The sequence below is a fragment of the Pongo abelii genome, chromosome 11 (assembly GCF_028885655.2).
Source record: "Pongo abelii isolate AG06213 chromosome 11, NHGRI_mPonAbe1-v2.0_pri, whole genome shotgun sequence".
NCBI lineage: Eukaryota > Metazoa > Chordata > Mammalia > Primates > Hominidae > Pongo > Pongo abelii.
The window spans coordinates 130463832-130483221 of NC_071996.2; the positions used below are offsets into that span (position 1 = coordinate 130463832).

The 19390-nt window shown below is 35.9% G+C and overlaps 1 protein-coding gene across 14 annotated transcripts in view; it reads left to right on the forward strand.

The window, feature by feature from the left end:
* Positions 1 to 19390, forward strand: part of RHBDD1 (rhomboid domain containing 1) — a 164332-nt gene that overhangs the window by 87694 nt on the left and 57248 nt on the right. For 3 of the 14 annotated variants that reach the window (XM_054548610.2, XM_063712445.1, XM_054548609.2), the window contains exon 7: positions 3001 to 3092. In XM_054548610.2, coding sequence (XP_054404585.1) covers positions 3001 to 3071 — 71 coding nt within the window. In that variant the 3' untranslated portion in view covers positions 3072 to 3092. 14 annotated transcript variants of the gene reach the window in all.

The following is a 19390-nucleotide window of genomic DNA, read 5'->3' on the forward strand; positions in this document are numbered from 1 at the left end:
TGTCTAGGAATTTATTCATTTCTTCTAGGTTTTCCAATTTATTGGCATACAGTTGTTCATAGTAGCCTTTAACAATCCTTTGAATTTCTGTAGAATAGGTTTTAATGTCTATTTTTAATCTCATTTTTATTTGGGTCTTCTCTCTTTTTTTCTTAGCCTGGCTAAAGGTGTGTTGATTTTGTTTATGTTTTCAAAAGAACAACTTTTTGTCATGAATCTTTTGTATTGTTTTTTTCGTTTCATTTAGTTCTACTCTTTATTACTTCTTTTCTTCTACTATTTTTTCGTTTTGTTTGCTGTTGCTTTTCCAGTGGTTTAAGATGAATCATTATGTTATTTGAAGTTTTTCTACCTTTTAGATATAGGCGCCTATTGCTATAAACTTCCCTCTTAGTCCTGCTTTCACTGTATCCCATAGGTTTCAGTATGTTGTGTTTGTATTATCATTTGCTTCAAGAAATTTTTGAATTTCCTTCTTAATTTCCTCATTAACCCACTGGTCATTTAGGAACATATTGTTCAATTTCCATGTATTTGTATAGTTTCCAAAATTCCTCTTTTTAGTGATTTCTAATCTTATTCCATTGTGGTCAGAGATGATACTTGATATAATTTCAGTTTTTCTGAACTTTTTAAAAGACTTTTTTGTGGCCTAACATATGGTCTGTCCTTGAGAATGATTCATGTACTGAGGAAAAGAATGTGTGTTCTGCAGCTGTTGGATGAAATGTTCTGTAAATATCTATTAGGTCCATTTAGTCTATAGTGCAGATTAAGTGTTACGTTTCTTTGTTGAGCATCTTTCTGGAACACTTTTCCATTGCTGAAAGTGGGGTGTTGAAGTCTCCAGCTATTATTGTATTGGCATCGATCAATCTCTTAAGCTCTAATAATATTTGCTTTATATATCTGGGTGCTCCAGTATTAGATGCATATATATTTATGATTAATATATCCTCTTACTGAATTGACTGAACCCTTTATCATAATATAATTACCTTCTTTGTCTCTTTTTATAGTTTTTATCTTCAAATCTGTTTTATCTGATATAAGCATAGCTACTCCTGTTCTTTACTGGTTTCCACTGGAATGAAGTATCTTTTTCTATTTCTTTATTTTCAGTCTATGTATTTTCTTTTTTTTTTTTTTTGAGACGGAGTCTCACTCTGTCGCCCAGGCTGGAGTGCAGTGGTGTGATCTCAGCTCACTGTAAGTTCCACCTCCCAGGTTCACGCCATTCTCCTGTCTCAGCCTCCCAAGTAGCTGGGACTACAGGTGCCCGCCACCACACCCGGCTAATTTTTTGTATTTTTAGTAGAGATGGGGTTTCACTGTATTAGCCAGGATGGTCTCTATCTCCTGACCTTGTGATCTGCCTGCCTCGGCCTCCCAAAGTGCTGGGATTACAGGTGTGAGCCACTGTGCCCAGCCTCTATATGTATTTTCATTCTCTGTAGGTGAAATGTGTTTCTTGTAGGCAACAGATCATTGGACCTTATATTCTTTCTATTCTGTGTCATTTAGTCTTTTTTCATTTAATGCTATTATTGTTTAGTAAGGATTTACTCCTACCATTTTGTTATTTGTTTTCTGGTTGTTTTGTGGGCTTCCCTTTCCTCTTCCCTTCCTTCCTGTCTTCCTTTTAGTGAGTGATGTTCTCTGGAGGTATGTTTTAATTTCTTGCTTTTTATTTTTTGTGTATCTGTTGTATATTTTTTGATTTCTCATTACCATGAGGCTTGAAATTAATATGACCTATTTTTTAAACTGATAACAACTTAACACTGATTGCATAAGCAAACAAGCAAGCAAGCAAAGAGAAAATGAATAAAAACTCTACACTTTAACTTTGTCCCCCTGGTTTTTAGCTTTTGTTTCTACTTATATTTTATTATACTGTTTATGTTTCAAAAATTGTTGTAGTTATTATTTTTGATTGGTTCATCTTATAGTCTTTCTATTCAAGATATGAATAGTTTACACACCACAATTACAGTGTGTCCTTTTATTCTGTTTTTCTGTGTGCTTACTATTACCAGTGAGTTTTGTACCTTCAGATGATTTTTTATTGCTCATTAACATCCTTTTTTTTTCAGATTGAAGAACTCCCTTTAGCATTTCTTGTAGGACATGTCTGGCATTGATGAAATCTCTCAGCTTTTCTTGGGAAATTTTTTATTTTGCCTTCATGTTTGAAGGATATTTTTGCTGGATATACTATTATAGGATAAATTTTTTTTTTTCCCCTTCAACACTTTAAATGTATCATGCCATTCTCTCCTTGCCTGTAAGGTTTCCACTGAAGTCCGCTGTCAGAACTACTGGAACTCCATTGTATGTTATTTGTTTCTTTTCTCTTGCTGTTTTTAGGATCCTTTCTTTTTCCTTGACCTTTGGGAGTTTGATTATTAAATGTCTTGAGGTAGTCTTATTTGGGTCAAATCTGTTTGATGTTCTGTAACTTCTTGTACTTGAATATTGACATCTTTCTCTAGGTTTGGAAAGTTCTGTTATTATCCTTTTGAATAAACTTTCTACTTCTATCCCTCTCTCTCTCCATCCTCTTTAAGGCCAGTAACACTTTGATTTGCACTTTTAGGGCTATTTTCTAGATATTGAAGGTGTGCTTCATTCCTTTTGTCTCCTCTCACTGTGTGTTTTCAAATAGCCTGTCTTCAGGGTCATTAATTCCTTCTTCTGCTTGGTCAATTGTGATGCATTCTTTAGTATGTCAATTACATTTTTCAACTCCAGAATTTCTTCTTGATTTGTTTTAATTATTTCAATCTCTTTGTCAAATTTATCTAATAGGAATCTCTCCCTTCAGGGAAGTGGGGTCCCCTCTGGCCCAGGTCAGGTCCACAAATGCTTTCCAAGAGCCAAGGCCTGGAATCAGGTACCCCAAGAGCCTGCTTGATGCTCTACCCTGCTGTGGCCAAGCTCGTACCTAAGCTGCAAGAGAAAGTTCCCTTTACTTTCTTCACTTCTTTCCTCGAGCAGAAGGAGTCTCTCCCCAAAGCCACCATATTGGGAATGTGCTTGGGTCACACCTGAAGCCAGCATGTCTCTGAGTCTCACCCAGATACCACGGGGTAAGTACTACCTGTTTACCACAGTGGCCTATTCAGGTCCCTAGAGCCCTTTAGTTAGCAGGTGATGAATCCTGCTAGGATTGAGTCTTTCTCTTCAAGGCAGAAGGTTTTCTTCTGGCCAGGGTGTGTCTAGAAATGATGCCTGGTAACTAGAGCCTGGAATAGGGGCCTCAGGACTCTGCTCGGTACCCTATCCTACTGTGGCTGAGCTGGTATCCAAGTCGCAAAACAAATTTGTCTTTACTCTTCCATTTCCTCTCCTCAAGCACTGGGAAATAGTGTCTTCCAGAGCTGCGAGTTGCAGTGCCTAAGGTTGGGAGAGGGGTAACACAAGCACTGACTTGGCTTTCCCAGCTGATGTCCCCCAAGTCCACTGGCTCTGAGCCCAGCACAGCACCAGAGCTTACCCAAGAATTGCAGTCCTTGTGACTCAGACTGCCTTTCAAGTTTATTTAGGACCCCAGAGCACTTTTGCCCATGCTGTCAGGGCCTGATGGAACTCAGGTTCTGACCACTGGGATGGGCAGTTCCCCTCTGGCCTAGGCGGGTCTAAATGCTCACTCCCTGGGTGCTGGCTAAGTTCTGCCCAGTTTTGCTTTCTGGCAGTGCTGAGTTCCAATGGGATGTCCACAGTCACTGTGCTCTCCCTCCCCCAAGTACACAGATTCTCTGTCTGTGCCACCAGGGGATGGATGAGGAGTGGCATTGGCAATTCAAGACTGTCTTTTCTTCTCCCTTCAGTGCCTCTTTCAGTGTTGTGAAGTTAAAACCAGGTACTGTGATCATTCACATGATCTTTGGTTCTTATGAAGGTGATTTTTTCTGCAGATAGTTCTTCAGTTTGGTGTTCCTCTGGGAAGGATGATCTGTAAAGCTTTCTATTTGGCCATCTTGCTCCACCTCCCTCCATCTCACCACATTTAATGTTGGTAGTGATAACAGACATTTCTATATGCTGCTGATATGAATGCAAATTGATATAACCTTTCTGGAAAACACATTGGAAATGTATAATCAAGAGGCTTACCTTCAGTGATTCCTTGACTAGGAATCTAGCCTGAGGAAATAATAGAGAGATGGTCCAATATTTGTTTTTAAGTTACTTATTCCCTAATTAAATTTAATAACAAAGACTTAAATACATTGAAATTTGCACAACAATGTGTGCAAGGGTTAAATCAGTTATGGTTTCATTGTAAAATGGAAATATTAGGCATCTATTAAAAATAACATTTTTGAAAAATTTAGTGGCATGAAAATATGATTACAACATAATTGCTGAATGAAAAAAAGTAAGGCACAAAATAGTATGTACCATATGGCCGGAAATTTATAAAATAAGCCAACTCAAACCAAATATTTTTCCATAAGAAAAAAAAATGAAAACAGCCTTTGACAAATGTCTTCTTGATTCTTACACTTAGACAATTACAATGGTTTTAAAGGAAAATAAAATTCAAATTAATATAAATTTTTATAAAGCTGCTTCCTTTGCCATTGTCAGTTACTGTATAAGGCACTTCAAGAGTCTTTTTAGACCTGTTTCCTTGAAACTAGTTTCGTGTGCTGTTCAAAACATTCATTCAAAATAAAATTCTGTGGTCAAATCAGCTTGGGAAATATGTAATTAATTGGTTTCTTAATTGTAGAGCTAATTAGACTCATAAGTAGCATACCAGTGTCATTGTGGATATTCAAGGAGGTATGGTTTGCAGTATTTCCCAAATTTATTTGAATGTAGAGTTTGCGTGTTTGTGTGTATATGTGTTTGAGAGGGGAAAGGGAAGAGGAGGAGAGGGAGGGAGGATAGAAGAGAGAAACTAGAATTGTTTGGGCTGAACCCTCTGACAGGTTGGAGACATCCTGTTACTTTGCCTCTAAATCCTTCAATGTGTATCTTTTAAAAAATAAGGGCCATTGGCCAGGCACGGTGGCTCACGCCTGTAATCCCAGCACTTTGGGAGGCCAAAGCGGGTCGATCATGATGTCAGGAGATCGAGACCATCCTGGCTAACACAGTGAAACTCCGTCTCTACTAAAAAAATAAAAAATAAAAAATAAATAAGGGGCATTGTGCTACTTATCTACAACATCATGGCCACATCAAAGAAAATTAGCAGGAATCCCCTAGTAACACCTAACATTTAGTCCAAATATGAAATTTTCTAATTTTCTCAAAGAGTATCTTTTATAGTCAGGTTTTCAAGGTTCTGATGTTGCATTTGATTATTTCTTTTTAATATAAAAACCATACTGTGCCCTTTTTATGATTTAATTTTTCAGGACACCAGTCTCATTGAATGGTAGGTGTCTGATTATTTCTTCATGATGTACTTAAATAGTTAGTTCTCTGTATTTCTGTATATATTGGCACTTACATTTGAGGACTTGATTAATTGGATTTGGGTTACACATTTTTAGCAAGAAAATGTCATAAGTAACGCTGTGTTCTTCAGATTGCATTAGGTCAGAAGATACACTGTGTCAAGCCATCCCACGAATACCTGTTTACTAGTTTCAGAAAGTGACTGACAAATCTCTCTGTTGCAAAGGTACATTTTTCCCTTTGCTCTTTGCAAGTTCCACATGAAGTGATACTGTGTCACCATATGAATATCCTGTTTCCTAAAAATTACTTGAAAACCTTTCAAGTAATGGGTTTTGTAGTCTTTGGTGATTTTTTTTACAAGGCTAAATATTAGTCTTGTATTATGCACTTCTGTATAATAACTGATCATCTGTCAGTTATTTCTTTGGGTTCCTTGTTAATATTTTTATTCTTTAAAATTTATAGTGAAATTTACTCCTTGTGGTGTACACCTATGTGAGCTTTGGAGTGGTTTATCATAACAATCTAGATACAGCACAGTTGTATCACTCCAGAAAATTACCCATCACTCTCCCTTTGTAGTCAACCTCCCTGGACCCTTGATCCTCAACAAGCACTGTTCTCTTCTCCATCTCCTTAACTTTGCTTTTTCCAGCATGCCGTATAAATTAAATCACACAATATTTAGCTTTGAGGGGTCGTACTTCTTTCACTTAGCAAAGTTTATTTGTGATTCATCTCTTTCTATTAACTATATTGATAATTATTTTTTCTTTTATGGTTGAATTATACTCTAGTGTATAGATATACCAGAAGTTTGTTTTTTTTTTTTTAATCCTTTTACCAGTTGAAGGACATTTGGATTGATTCCAGGTTTGATATTTATGAATAAAGCTGCTATAAAAATTTACATACAGGAGTTTGTGTGAATATAAGTTTTCATGTCACCTAGGTAAGCACATAGGAGTAGGGTTTCTGGATTATATATGGTAAATTTATGTTTAACTTTATAAGAATCTGCCTGTTTTCCTAAGTGTTTGTACCAGTTTTCATTCCTGCCGGCAGTATATGAGAGTTCCAGTTGCTCTCGGTTCTCCCAGCATTTGGTATTTTTAGTTGTTTTTATCTTAGCCATTCTAATAGATGTGAGGTTGTAGTTTTCATTTATATTTCTCTAATGACTAATGATGTTTCTGTTTATCGGCTACCTATATATCTTCTTTGCTGAAGTTTCTGTTCCATTATTTTGTCTACTTTTAATTGGATTGTTTGTTTTCTTATCACTGAGTTTAGGGAATTCTTTATATATTCTGAATAAAAGCGCTTCATAAGATAGGTGATTTGCAAATATTTTCCCTGAGTCTGTGGCTTTTTTCCCCTGTTCTCTTAAAAGTATCTTTTGTGGCACAAAAGTTTATAATTTTGATGAAGCACAATTTATCAATGTGTCAAGCTTTTAGTGTCGTATCTAAGAATCTTTTGACCTAACCCAAGACCATAATTTTCTGCTACATTTTCTTTTAGGAGTTCCATGGTCTTAAAATTTACATTTAGATATATAGCCCATTTTGAGTTAGTTTTTATGTAAGATGTGAGGTATGAACCAAAGTTCATTTTTTGCTTGTGAACTTCCAAATATTTCAGCACCACTTGTCAAAATGACTATCAGTTCTCCAATGAATTGCCTTTGTACTTTTTTCAAATAACAATTGAATATGTTTATGTCAGTCTATTTCTGAAAATGTAAAAAACTTGAAATCATATCAGATTTCTTCTCAGACCATTGCAGAGTAAAACTAGAAATCAGTTCTAAAAGGAATCCTCAAAACTGTATAAATACATGGAAATTAAGCAAATCTGCTCCTTTATGATTTTTGGGTTAACAATGATATCAAGATGGAAATTAAATAATTCTTCAAGATGAATGATAATAGTGACACAAGATATCAAAACCTCTGGGATACAGCAAAAGCAGTGCTAAGAGGAAACTTTATAGGGCTAAATGCCTACATCAGAAAGTCTGAAAGATCACAAATTGACAATCTAATGTCACACCTCAAGGAAGTAGAGAAATGAGAACCAACTAAACCTAAAGCTAGAAGAAGAAAATAAATAACAAAGATCAGAGCAGAATTAACAGAAATTGCAACAACAACAACAACAAAAAAGATCAATGAAACAAAAAGTTGGCTCTTTGAAAAGATAAACAAAATCATAGACCGTTAGCTGTCTTAACCATGAAAAGAAGAGAGAAGATTCAAATAAGCTGAATTAGAAATGAAAATGGAGACATTACAACCATCACCACAGAAATACAAAAGACCATTTGAGATTACTGTGAACACCTCTATGCATACAAACTAGAAAATCTAGAGGAAATGGATAAATCCCTGGAAATATACAACCCACCTAGCTTTAATCAGCAAGAAATAGAAATCCTGAACAGACCAATAACAACCAGTGAGATTGAATCCGTAATTTTTAAAATTGCCAACAAAAAAAACCCAGCGCCAGACAGATTCACAGCCAAATTCTACCAGACGTTCAAAGAATTGGTACCAGTCCTACTGAAACTATTCCAAAAGACTGAGAAAGAGGGAATTGTCCCTAACTCATTCTATGAAGCCAGTATCACCATGACACCAAAGCCACGAAAGGACATAACAAAAGAAGAAAAATACAGACAAATATCTCTGATGAACGTAGATGCAAAAACTCTCAACAAAATGCTAGCAAACTGAATCCAACAGCACATCCAAACAATAATTTACCATGAACAAATGAGTGTCACCCCAGGGTTGCAGGAATGGTTCAACATACACAAGTCAATAAATGTGATTCATCACACAAACAGAATTAAAAACAAAAACCATATGATCATCTCAATTGATGCATAAAAAGCATTTGCTAAAGTCCAGCATCCATTTATGATAAAAAATGTCAACAAACTAGGAATTGAAGGAACATACCTCAACAAAATAAAAGCTATCTATGACAGACTTACAGCCAACATCATACTGAATGGGAGAAAAGGTGAAAAGAATTCCCTCTAAGAACTGGAACAAGATAAGGATGCCCACTTTCACCACTCTATTCAACACATTACTGGAAGTCCTAGCTAGAGCAGTCAGGCAAGAGAAAGAAAAGACGTTCAAATTAGAAGAGAGTCAAAATGTCTCTGTTTGCTGATGATGTGATTGTATACTTAGAAAACCCAAAAGATGACTCCAAAAGACTTCCTAGATTTTATAAATGAATTCAGTGAAGTCTCAGGTTATAAAACTAATATATACAAATCAGTAGCACTGCTATACACCAACAGCCACTAAGCTGAGAATCAAATCAAGAACTCAGCCCTTTTTATGATAGCTGCAAACAAACAAAAGCAAAACAAACTGGGAATAAGCTTAACAAAGGAGGTGAAAGATCTCTACAAGGAAAACTATAAAATACTGCTCAAAGAAATCATAGATGATACAGACAAGCAAATGTATGTCCCATGTTCAAGTATTGGAAGAATCAATATCATAAAAATGACCGTAATGCCTAAAGCAATCTACATATTCAATGCAATTCCTATCAAGATACTAACACTGTTTTTCACAGAAATGGAAAAAATAACCCAAAAATTTATATGCAACCAAAAAAGAGCCTGAATAGCCAAAGCAGTCCTAAGCAAAAAGAACAAATCTGGAGGCATCACATTACCTGACTTCAAATTACACTACAAGGCTGTAGTAACCAAAACAGCATGGCACTGATATAAAAGTTGATACAAAGACCAATGGGACAGAATAGAGAACTCGGGAATAAAGCCAAAAACTTAAAACCAGCTGATCTTCAACAAAACTTAAACATTAATTGAGGAATGGACACTCTATTCAATAAATGGTGCTGGGAAAACTTAGATAGCCACAGGCAGAAGAATGAAACTGTATCCCTATCTCTCACCACATAAAAAATTAAGATGAATTAGAGACTTAAATCTAAGACCTGAAACCATAAAAATTCTAGAAGAAAACCTAGGAAAAACTCTTCTGGACATTGGCCTAGGCAAAGAATTTATGACTAAGACCCAAAAAGCAAATGCAACAAAAACAAAAATAAATAAATGGGAGCCAGTTAAATTAAGTTTCTGCATGGCAAAAGAAATAATTATCAGAGTAAACATACAACCCACAGAATGGGAGGAAATATTTGCAAATTATGTATCTGACAAAGGACTAATATCCAGAATCTACAATGAATTCAAACAAATCAACAAGAAAAAGAAATAAGCCTGTCAAAAACTGGGCAAATGACATGAATAGACATTCCTCAAAATAATACATACAAATGACCAAGAAACATATGAAAAAAATGCTTAACATCACTAATCATCAGGGAAATGCAAATTCAAACCACAATATGAGATACTACCTTACCCCAACTGGAGTGGCCATTACTAAAAAGTCAAAAAGCAATAGATATTGGTGTGGATGTGGGGAAAAGGGAATGCTTATACACTGATGGTAGGAATGTAAATTAGTTACCTCTATGGAAAACGGTACGGAGATTCTTCAAAGAACTAAATGTAGATCTTCCATTGGATTCAGCAATCCCACTACTGATTATCTACTCAAAGGAAAAGTCATTATATCAAAAGAAGTCATTATGCACACCTGCATGCATATGTTTATTGCAGCATAGTTAACAGTTGCAAAGATATGGAAACAACTTAAGTGTCCATCAACCAATGAGTAAAGAAAACGTGATATATATACACCATGGAATGCTACTCAGCCATAAAAAAGAATGAAATGATGTCTTTTGCAGCAACTTGGATGGGGCTGCTGGAGGCCAATATTCTAAGTATTAATAACTCAGGAATAGAAAACCAAATACCATATATTCTCACTTATAAGTGGGAGCTAAACTATGAGTATGCAAAGACATACAGAGTGGTTTAACAGACTTTTGAGACTCAGAAGAGGAAAGGGTGAGAAAGGGGTGAGAGATTAAAAAGCCTACATATTGGATACAATGTACACTACATGGGTGATGAGTGCACTAAAATCTCAGACTTCACCACTATACAATTCATCCATGTAACTAAAAATTACTTGTACCCCTAAAGCTATTGAAATAAAAAAAATGAAAATCTATTTCTGGACTTTCTGTATTTTTTTCATTGATCTATGTGGAAATCTGTCCTTCACCAGTACTAAATGATTTGATTTCTTTTGCTGTATAATCAGTTGTGGAATCAGATAGCATGGATCCTCTTAGTTCTTTTTAAAAATTGCTTTGGGTATTCTAGATCTTTTGCCTTTCTGCATGAATTTCAGAAGAAGCTTGTTGATATCTACTAAAAAAAATAATCCTACTAAGATTTTGACTTTATAGCTCAGTTTGGGGAAAATTAACATCTTAACAACCATGAGTTTTTCAATCCATGAATGTGGTATATTTCTCCATGTACTTAGGTCTTCTTTGATTTCTTTGACCAGTGTTTTATAGTTTTGAACATGCAGATCCTCCATATGTTTTCTTAGATTTATACCTAAGTATTTTATGTTTTTTTGTAGGATGAGGTTTCCTATTTTAAAAATATTTTCTCTATCTGTTGAGATGATTATATACTTTTTCTTTTTTATTAGCATACTCTATTACTTTGATTTTCAAAGCTGAAACAGGTTTGCATTCCCAGGATAAATCTCACCTGGTTGTGCTGTATTACACTTCATCCTGGCAAAAATGCCATGTGCACCTGAAAAGAATGTGTATTCTGCTGTTGGATAGAATGTTCTATTTAAATGTTATTTAGATGAACTTAGCTGATAGTTTTTTCCAGGTCTTCTATATCCCTACTGATTGTCTACTTGTTTTAATGAATTCTGTGAGTATTTTGAATTACATGCGATAAGTATGAGTAATATTGAATACCTATTGTTGCAATAGTTACTCTGGACACATCAAAGACTTCAAATTCCTTTACCACCACCTTATTTTAAGGATGGGCCTGATTTACCAGAGGGTTTTTCTCGGTACCTGCTTGAACTTCAGTTTCAGGTCCTCGTTTTGTGCTGTGACTCACATAGGTTCTCCTTCCACTCCCTTGTCCCTCTCCCGGTGGTATAGTGCAATTACTTGTTGCTCTATGCTTTGTAGTCTGGTGGTGAGAGGCAAGTTATGGGTATGTCCTGATTAAGCCTTAGTCTTAAGCAGTTACTGTGCCCCGGGTTTGGCAGTATGGCCTTCTCAGTGTTCTTGCCCCTCCCCCGGATTTAGAGGGTATGTTTTGTTTTTCTTCCTTTTCCCTTCTTAAAGTAGTCATATGTTTTCACTAGCTCCCCAAGGGAAATGGTGGTTCTACTAGTCCGTTCTCACACTGCTATGAAGAAATACCTGAGACAGAGTAATTTATAAAGAAAAGAGGTTTAATTGACTCACAGTTCCACATTGCTGGGGAGGCCTCAAGAAGCTTACAATCATGGTGGAAGGCAAAGGAGAAGCAGGCACCTTCTTCGGCAGGGTGGCAGGACAGAGTTAAGTGCAAGCAGGGGAAATGCCAGAGGTTTATAAAACCATCAGATCTCGTGAGAACTCACTCACTATCACAAGAACAGCATGGAGGAAACCGCCCCTGTGATCTAATTACCTCCACGTGGGGATTATGGGGATTACAATTCAAGATGAGATTTGGGTGGGGGCACATCCAAACCCTATCAGTGGTTTTTGCTCTTCTTTCAGGCATTTAAGGCATTATTCCATAGGGTATCTAGGGGAGAAGGATCTGGGCAGCCTTTCATAAATTTCCTGGAGTGGGTGCTGTTCTTTTCCCACAGGACTGTACCATAATGACCAAGGATGCTTTCTCTGGACTCTCACTAGTCTCTCGTGTGAGACCAGATGAGGTTCTGAGAAGAGCCTGAAAGCGGGTGTGAATTTCTTTATATCATAGCCCCCCGGGGATTCTGGGTTCCCTTGCTTGCTTACAGTCAGCCTTTACCAGTCTTCTTACAATCTGGCCAAAATTTTTTCACTGGTGTCCAGCAGAGACTGTCCTAGGTGAGGAAGTGCTCATGTATCATTTTAGATTTACATTTGTTTAGTTGGTTGATCTACTACCTCAGGTCTTTGATGGGTTCAAGAAAAGTTATTAGGTAGTCTCTCTGAGCCTACTCTGGCTTGGGAGGCTGCCCAATTAAAAAAAACAAATTAATTTATGGATTATGTAGCGTTTATGTTTTTTATAAGGATGAAAGTGATGCCCTTTCCAGCTTTCTACATCCCAAGAGGAAGCTAGGAACATTCCTTATTCTTCATTGGGGTTTGAATTATTATTTCTTGCATACTATTTACCAATTTTGTTTTCTTACATAAAGAGGATTTTTCCATCATGAAATAGATTGAAACTATAGTTTCTTTTTAAAAGTCTGGGTAAATCTCTCTTGGATTCCAAGGTTTTAGACTAAGGAGTTAATGTAATAGTTACCAATAATACTGAGTTTTGAAAAGACCCACTAACAAGCTCATTTGGTAGAAAGCATGCCAGTACCCCAGAGAAACATCCAGTACTATTTATAGTCATGCATTACATAATGTTTCACTCAGCAACAGACCACATATGTGACAGTGGTCCCATAACATTATAAAACTATATTTTTATTGTACCTTTTCTATGTTTAGATACACAAATACTTACCATTGCATTACACTTGCTTATGGTATTCACCACAGAAACATGCTATAAAGGTTTGTAGCCTAGGAGCAATAGGCTATACCATATAGCCTACATGTGTAGTAGGCTATGCCATGTAGGTTTGTGTAACTATACTTTATAATGACTGTACAATGACAAAATTGCCTAATGATACATTTTTTCAGAACATATCCCTGTGGTTAAGTGATGCATGACTGTCCTCTCAAACTTTTCTTTAGTTAAATAAATTGTAAGGGTACATTGAAAAATCAAGGTAGCAACTTTTAACCTCAGAATTTGCTATTATCGTATTTCATAATAGTACCTGGCCATAATTACAAGTCCTAAAGATCATGCCAGGAATAATAATGCCTAAGTTGCCTTTGTAGAAGAAATATTGAAATTTCTATTATTTCAAGGGGCTTGAACATTTACTACTACTAACAAAAATCTTGTCTTGTTCTGTTGGCAGTCTCAGCTTTTATAAATGAATCCAAGAGGCAGCTGATACCACAGTAATAGAAAAATTTTGGAAAGGAGCCATGTTTTTCTTTGAGTCAAAAGACAGATGCCAACTAGGAACATTAGCTTATTGCATTTTTTTTCTCCCCCAACCCCACATCCCCCCATGCATAATTTGTGCCTTTTTCTTTTTTTTTTTTTTTAAATAGCCTGACACCAGGTTAAGTTGGTGCTGGGTACAAAGCTCTGTCCTTTTCAATTTCTGTATGCCAGCGTGCAGCATGGGTACTGGTTGAAGCTGGAAATCCTTACTGACATGTGGAGTAACTTGTGGTTCTTTTCTTAGATTCTTCTGAAAGGCAAATGGCCACAATCACACTTTGGCTGTCTTGTGAAAAAATCAAGCAGAATTGTCACCCCCAGCCCTGCACTACACAGTTGAGGTTGCTGGGTAGCATATATGAAACTATGCTGGAATATACTACAAAAGTCTTGGCTTGAGAATGAAACTGATTGCTGCTTTGTTTCTTAGTCTCTAGATGTAAAAACCGGGAAAGCCATATTAGAAAAAATGTTTAGATTTCAAATTAATATGTAGTGCTTTGTTAACAGAGCATTTAATGATCCCTTTGAATCCTGTTTATAAGCAATCATATATTCATAGGGACCAATTGAGATACACTTTAAGTTAAAAAGGGGAGATAATTTATTTAATTAAGTTGTACATTTTTCTTTTTTCTGATGCAACATCAAGGTATGTAAAAGTAACATTTATTTGTCTTACTGTATGGAAATTTTTGTGAAAAATTGGATAAATTATGTTGATGTTCTTTTCATCTTTGATGGTGTGTTACAAAGAAAAAATGATGCGAATTTCAGTGACCTGAGTTTCATTCCTAGCATAACCATTAACTAACTTTATTTGTGCTGTGAGTCACTGAATCTGATCAGATCTCAGTTTTATTTTTATTTTTTTTATAATGAAGGAATCGAATTGGTTGTGCTTCAGAGTCTCTTCCAGTTCCGTTATTCTGAGGAGAACATAGCTAAAAAGAGATGGGAGTTTTGGGAGATGTCAGGAATGTGAGTTTTTGACATATAGGTCTCAGGGCTTACAGATGAAAGATCTCTAAAAGATAAATTCAAACAGCTATACAAAGCATATCTAACTTGATAAACACATGTATTAGATGGTAGTACCTTATTCAGTTGCGTGATTATACGAGCCTTTATTGGCCCAGTGCAGGCATAATGCAATTGGCAATTTTTAATGTATGCAAATTTTCACTGCTGCCTTGCTTGGCATAGCAGAAACATTACAGCCAGGACAGAGATGTACGACTAATTCTGTGTGACCACTTAACTTCTTTTTTTAAAAAAGTAATTTGGTGTGTTCTCCCCCAGGAAAATTTTCTATGTAATAAAAAAGTACCATCTGCCAGACTGTCTAAAAGCAATTTCAATGCAAAACAACACTTGCTTTAGATTACTGATTCTTACTTGCTGCTGTGTGTATTGAAGGTTTTCATTTCAGTGAATAAATTTTGATATTTGAGAATGTATCCAGATGTGAAATTTTACAAGAGATTGTGCTTATATCTAGATTGTGGTTATATCTACATTTACAGTGCTATAAAATTGTACTTATATCTTAGATTGTACTTATATCTACCTATACTTTTTCAAATCTATGAAATTATGTTCAATAATTTAAAATATTAACTGAAGCCCAGCCATTGCTTTAAAAGAGAGAGAGAGAGATACATGGAATTTAAATTTTGGGGAAACTGACCTTAATAGTTATCTGTGAATTAATTTATATGTAATCTTTTCTCTGCCACCTACCCCCATAATAATCATTTATTGAAAGGCATATATTTGGATGCTGATGAGAAAATTTAACAATAAAAGCATAAACAAAACCATAATGAATTAATTCTACCCATATCCCCCACAACTGATGGAGACTACGTTTTGGGCTACCAAATCTTAATGATTTCAGAAATATTTCTTTGCACACTCATGATGTTGCTCAGTATCATCATTCATTCTGCTACTCAACAGAACCTTATTTGAGCCCTTCATATGTGTCAGCATTTTAGGCGGTTAAGCACTGTAGGCTATAGAAATGAATAAATCTTGTTCATTACTATCGAGGTAAAAATATTCTTCTTTCTGCCAAAGGACAAGCGATTTAAATGACCTATTTCAGTTAAGCTAAGCAATATATTAGATTTAGGAAAGAGATGTAGTAACTTTTGGCTTCAAGTGAGGTATTGCTTTACTTATCAATATGTGACATTCTCTACTTCAGCAACCATGATTCCCTAAGTTATGAAAGAATTTACAGAAAATGAAGTTGATTATAATACAATGATTTAAATACTCAAGTTATTCATATAATTTTTATCCTCAGAAGTTTTTGATGTATATATTCTGTATTTAATGAGATCACATATAATTGAAGAAGACTTACTTTTTAGGCCTGATTCACAAACTCTTGTCATTTTTATAAAAATTTATTAATTTGGAAAAGATACATCAGACAGTACTTTAAAATTGCAATCAATCTTACCTTCTCATTCAACAAAAATTGAGGGTGTGAACAAGTTTTTATACTATGTATCTGTACTGAAAAATAAAACAGTACCCGCTTTTTTGAGCTGAAAACACCAGACTTTGTTTTATAAACTCAGTAGTTTTTTCAGTGAATAAAATTTTGTTCTCTTTTAATTTGAACCTTTCCAATTCCTTTCTTTAACTTTTAAGTTCAGGGGTACATGTGCAGGAAATGCAGGTTTGTTAAATAGGTAAACATGTGTCATGGAAGTTTGTTGTACAGATTATTTCACCACCCAGGTATTAAGCCTATAATCCACTAGTTATTTTTCCTGATCCTCTCCCTCCTCTCGCCCTCCAGCCTCCAATAGGCCCCACTGTGCATTATTCGTCTCCATGTGTCCATGTGTTCTCATCATTTGTCTCTCACTTATAAGTGAGAACATGCGGTATTAAGTTTTCTGTTCCTGCGTTAGTTTGCTAAGGATAATGGCCTCCAGCTTCACTCATGTCCTTGCAAAAGACATGATTTCGGTTTTTTTGTGGCTGCATAGTATTCCATGGTGTATGTGTACCACATTTTCTTTATCCAGTCTGTCATTGATGGGCATTTGGGTTGATACCATGTCTTTGCCATTGTGAATAGTGCTGCAGTGAACATACACGTGCATGAGTTTTTATAATAGGACAATTTATATTCCTATGGGTGTATACCCAGTAATGGGATTTCTGGGTTGAATGGTATTTCTGTTTCTAGGTCTTTGAGGAATCACCTCAGTGTCTTCCACAATGGCTGAACTAATTTACTTTCCCACCAACAGTGTAAAAGCGTTCCTTTTTCTCCACAATCTCGCCAGCAGCTGTTGTTTTTTGACTTTTTAGTAATAGCCATTCTGACTGTGAGATGGTGTCTTGTGGTTTTGATTTGCATTTATCTAATGATAGTGATGTTGAGGTTTTTTTCATAGATTTTTCGCCATATGTATGTCTTCTTTCGAAAAGTGTCTTTTCATGTCCTTTGCCCACCTTTTAATGGGGTTGTTTTTTTCTTGTAAATTTGTTTAAGTTCCTTATAGATGCTGGATATTAGATCTTTATCAGATGCATAGTTTGTAAAAATTTTCTCCCATTCTGTAGTTGGTTCACTTTGTTGATAGTTTCTTTTGCTGTGCAGAATCAGAAGTGATAAGGGGGATATTGCTACTGACCCCACAGAAGTACAAACAATAATCGGAGAATATTATAAACACTTCTATGCAAATAAATTAGAAAATCTAGGAGAAATGGATAAATTCATGTACATACACCCTTCCAAGACTGAAGCAGGAAGAAATTGAATCCCTGAAGAGACCAATAACAAGTTCTGAAATTGAAGCAGTAATAAATAGCCTACCAACCACAAAAAGCCCAGGACCAGACAGATTCACAGCTGAATTCTATCAGAGGTACAAAGAAGAGCTGGTACCATTCCTGTTGAAACTATTACAAAAAAATGAAAGACAAAAAATGGACTCCTTGCTAACTCATTCTATGAGTCTAGCATCATCCTGATACCAAAACCTGGCAGAGATACAACAAAAAAGGAAAATTTTAGGCCAATATCTTTGATGAACATCAATGCAAAAATCCTCAACAAAATACTGGCAAACCAAATCCAGCAGCACATCAAAAAGCTTATCCATCAGGATCAAGTAGGCTTCATCTTGGGATGCAAGGCTGGTTCAACATTTGCAAATCAATAAACGTAATTCATCACACAAACAGAACTAAAGACAAAAATCACATGATTATCTCAATAGATGCAGAAAAGGCTTTCAATAAAATTCAACATCCCTTCATGTTAAGAACTCTCAATAAACTAGGTATTGAAGAAACATACCTCCAAATAATAAGAGCCATATATGACAAACCCACAGCCAATATCATAATGAATGGGCAAAAGCTGGAAGCATTCACTTTGAAAACTGGCACAAGACAAGGAAGCCCTTCTCTCACCACTCCTATTCAACATAGTATTGGAAGTTCTGGCCAGGGCAATCGAGCAAGAGAAAGAAATAAAAGGTATTTAGGAAGAGAGGAAGTCAAACTATCTTTGTTTGCAGATGACGTGATCCCATATCCAGAAAACTCCGTCGTCTCAGCCCAAAAGCTTCTTAAGCTGATAAGCAACTTCAGCAAAGTCTCAGGATACAAAATCAATGTGCACAAATTGCTAGCATTCCTATACACCAACAACAGACAAGCTGAGAGCCAAATCACGAATGAACTCCCATTCACAGTTGCTACAGATACCGAGGAGTACAGCTAACAAGGGAAGTAAGTGAAGGACCTCCACAGGGAGAACCAGAAACCATTGCTCAAATAAATCAGAGGGGACACAAACAAATGGAAAAGCATTCCATGCTCATGGATAGGAAGAATCAATATCATGAAAATGGTCACACTTCCCAAAGCAATTTATAGATTCAATTCTATTCCCATTAAACTACCATTGACATTTTTCTCAGAACTGGAAAAAAACTACTTTAAAATTCATATGGAGCCAAAAAAGAGCCCAAATAGCCAAGGCAATCCTAAGCAAAAAGAACAAAGCTGGTGGCATCACACTACCCAACTTCAAACTATGCTACAGGGATACAGTAACCAAAACAGTATGGTAGTGGCACAAGAACAGACACATAGACCAATGGAACAGAATAGAGAACCCAGAAATAAGACTGTGTACACCTACGACTGTCTGATCTTTGACAAAACCGACAAAAGCAATAGGGAAAGGATTCCCTATTTAATAACTGGTGCTGGGATAACTGGTTAGCCATATGTGGAAGACTAAAGCTGGACCCCTTCCCTACACCTTATACAAAAATCAACTCAAGATGGATCAAAGACTTAAATATAAAACCAACAACTGCAAAAACCCTAGAGGAAAACCTAGGCAATTGTTGGGATTCGATTAGGCTGGTGCAATACCTCAGGCAATACCATTCAGGACATAGTTATGGGCAAAGATTTCGTGATGAAGATGCCAAAAGCAATTGCAACAAAAGCGACACTTGAAAAAAGGATCTAAAAGAGCTTCTGCACACCAAAAGAAACTATCTAACTGTGCACATCAAACATGTCTGTAACATTTTAAAAGGCTTTGTCTTAACATTTATATCTTCAATTATGAATTGTCTCTTTTGGTGTTTGTAAAGAGCCATGTTGTTAAAAAATATTAGGTGTGTAACTGCCATTTAAGTCTTGGGAAGGGATATATTACTG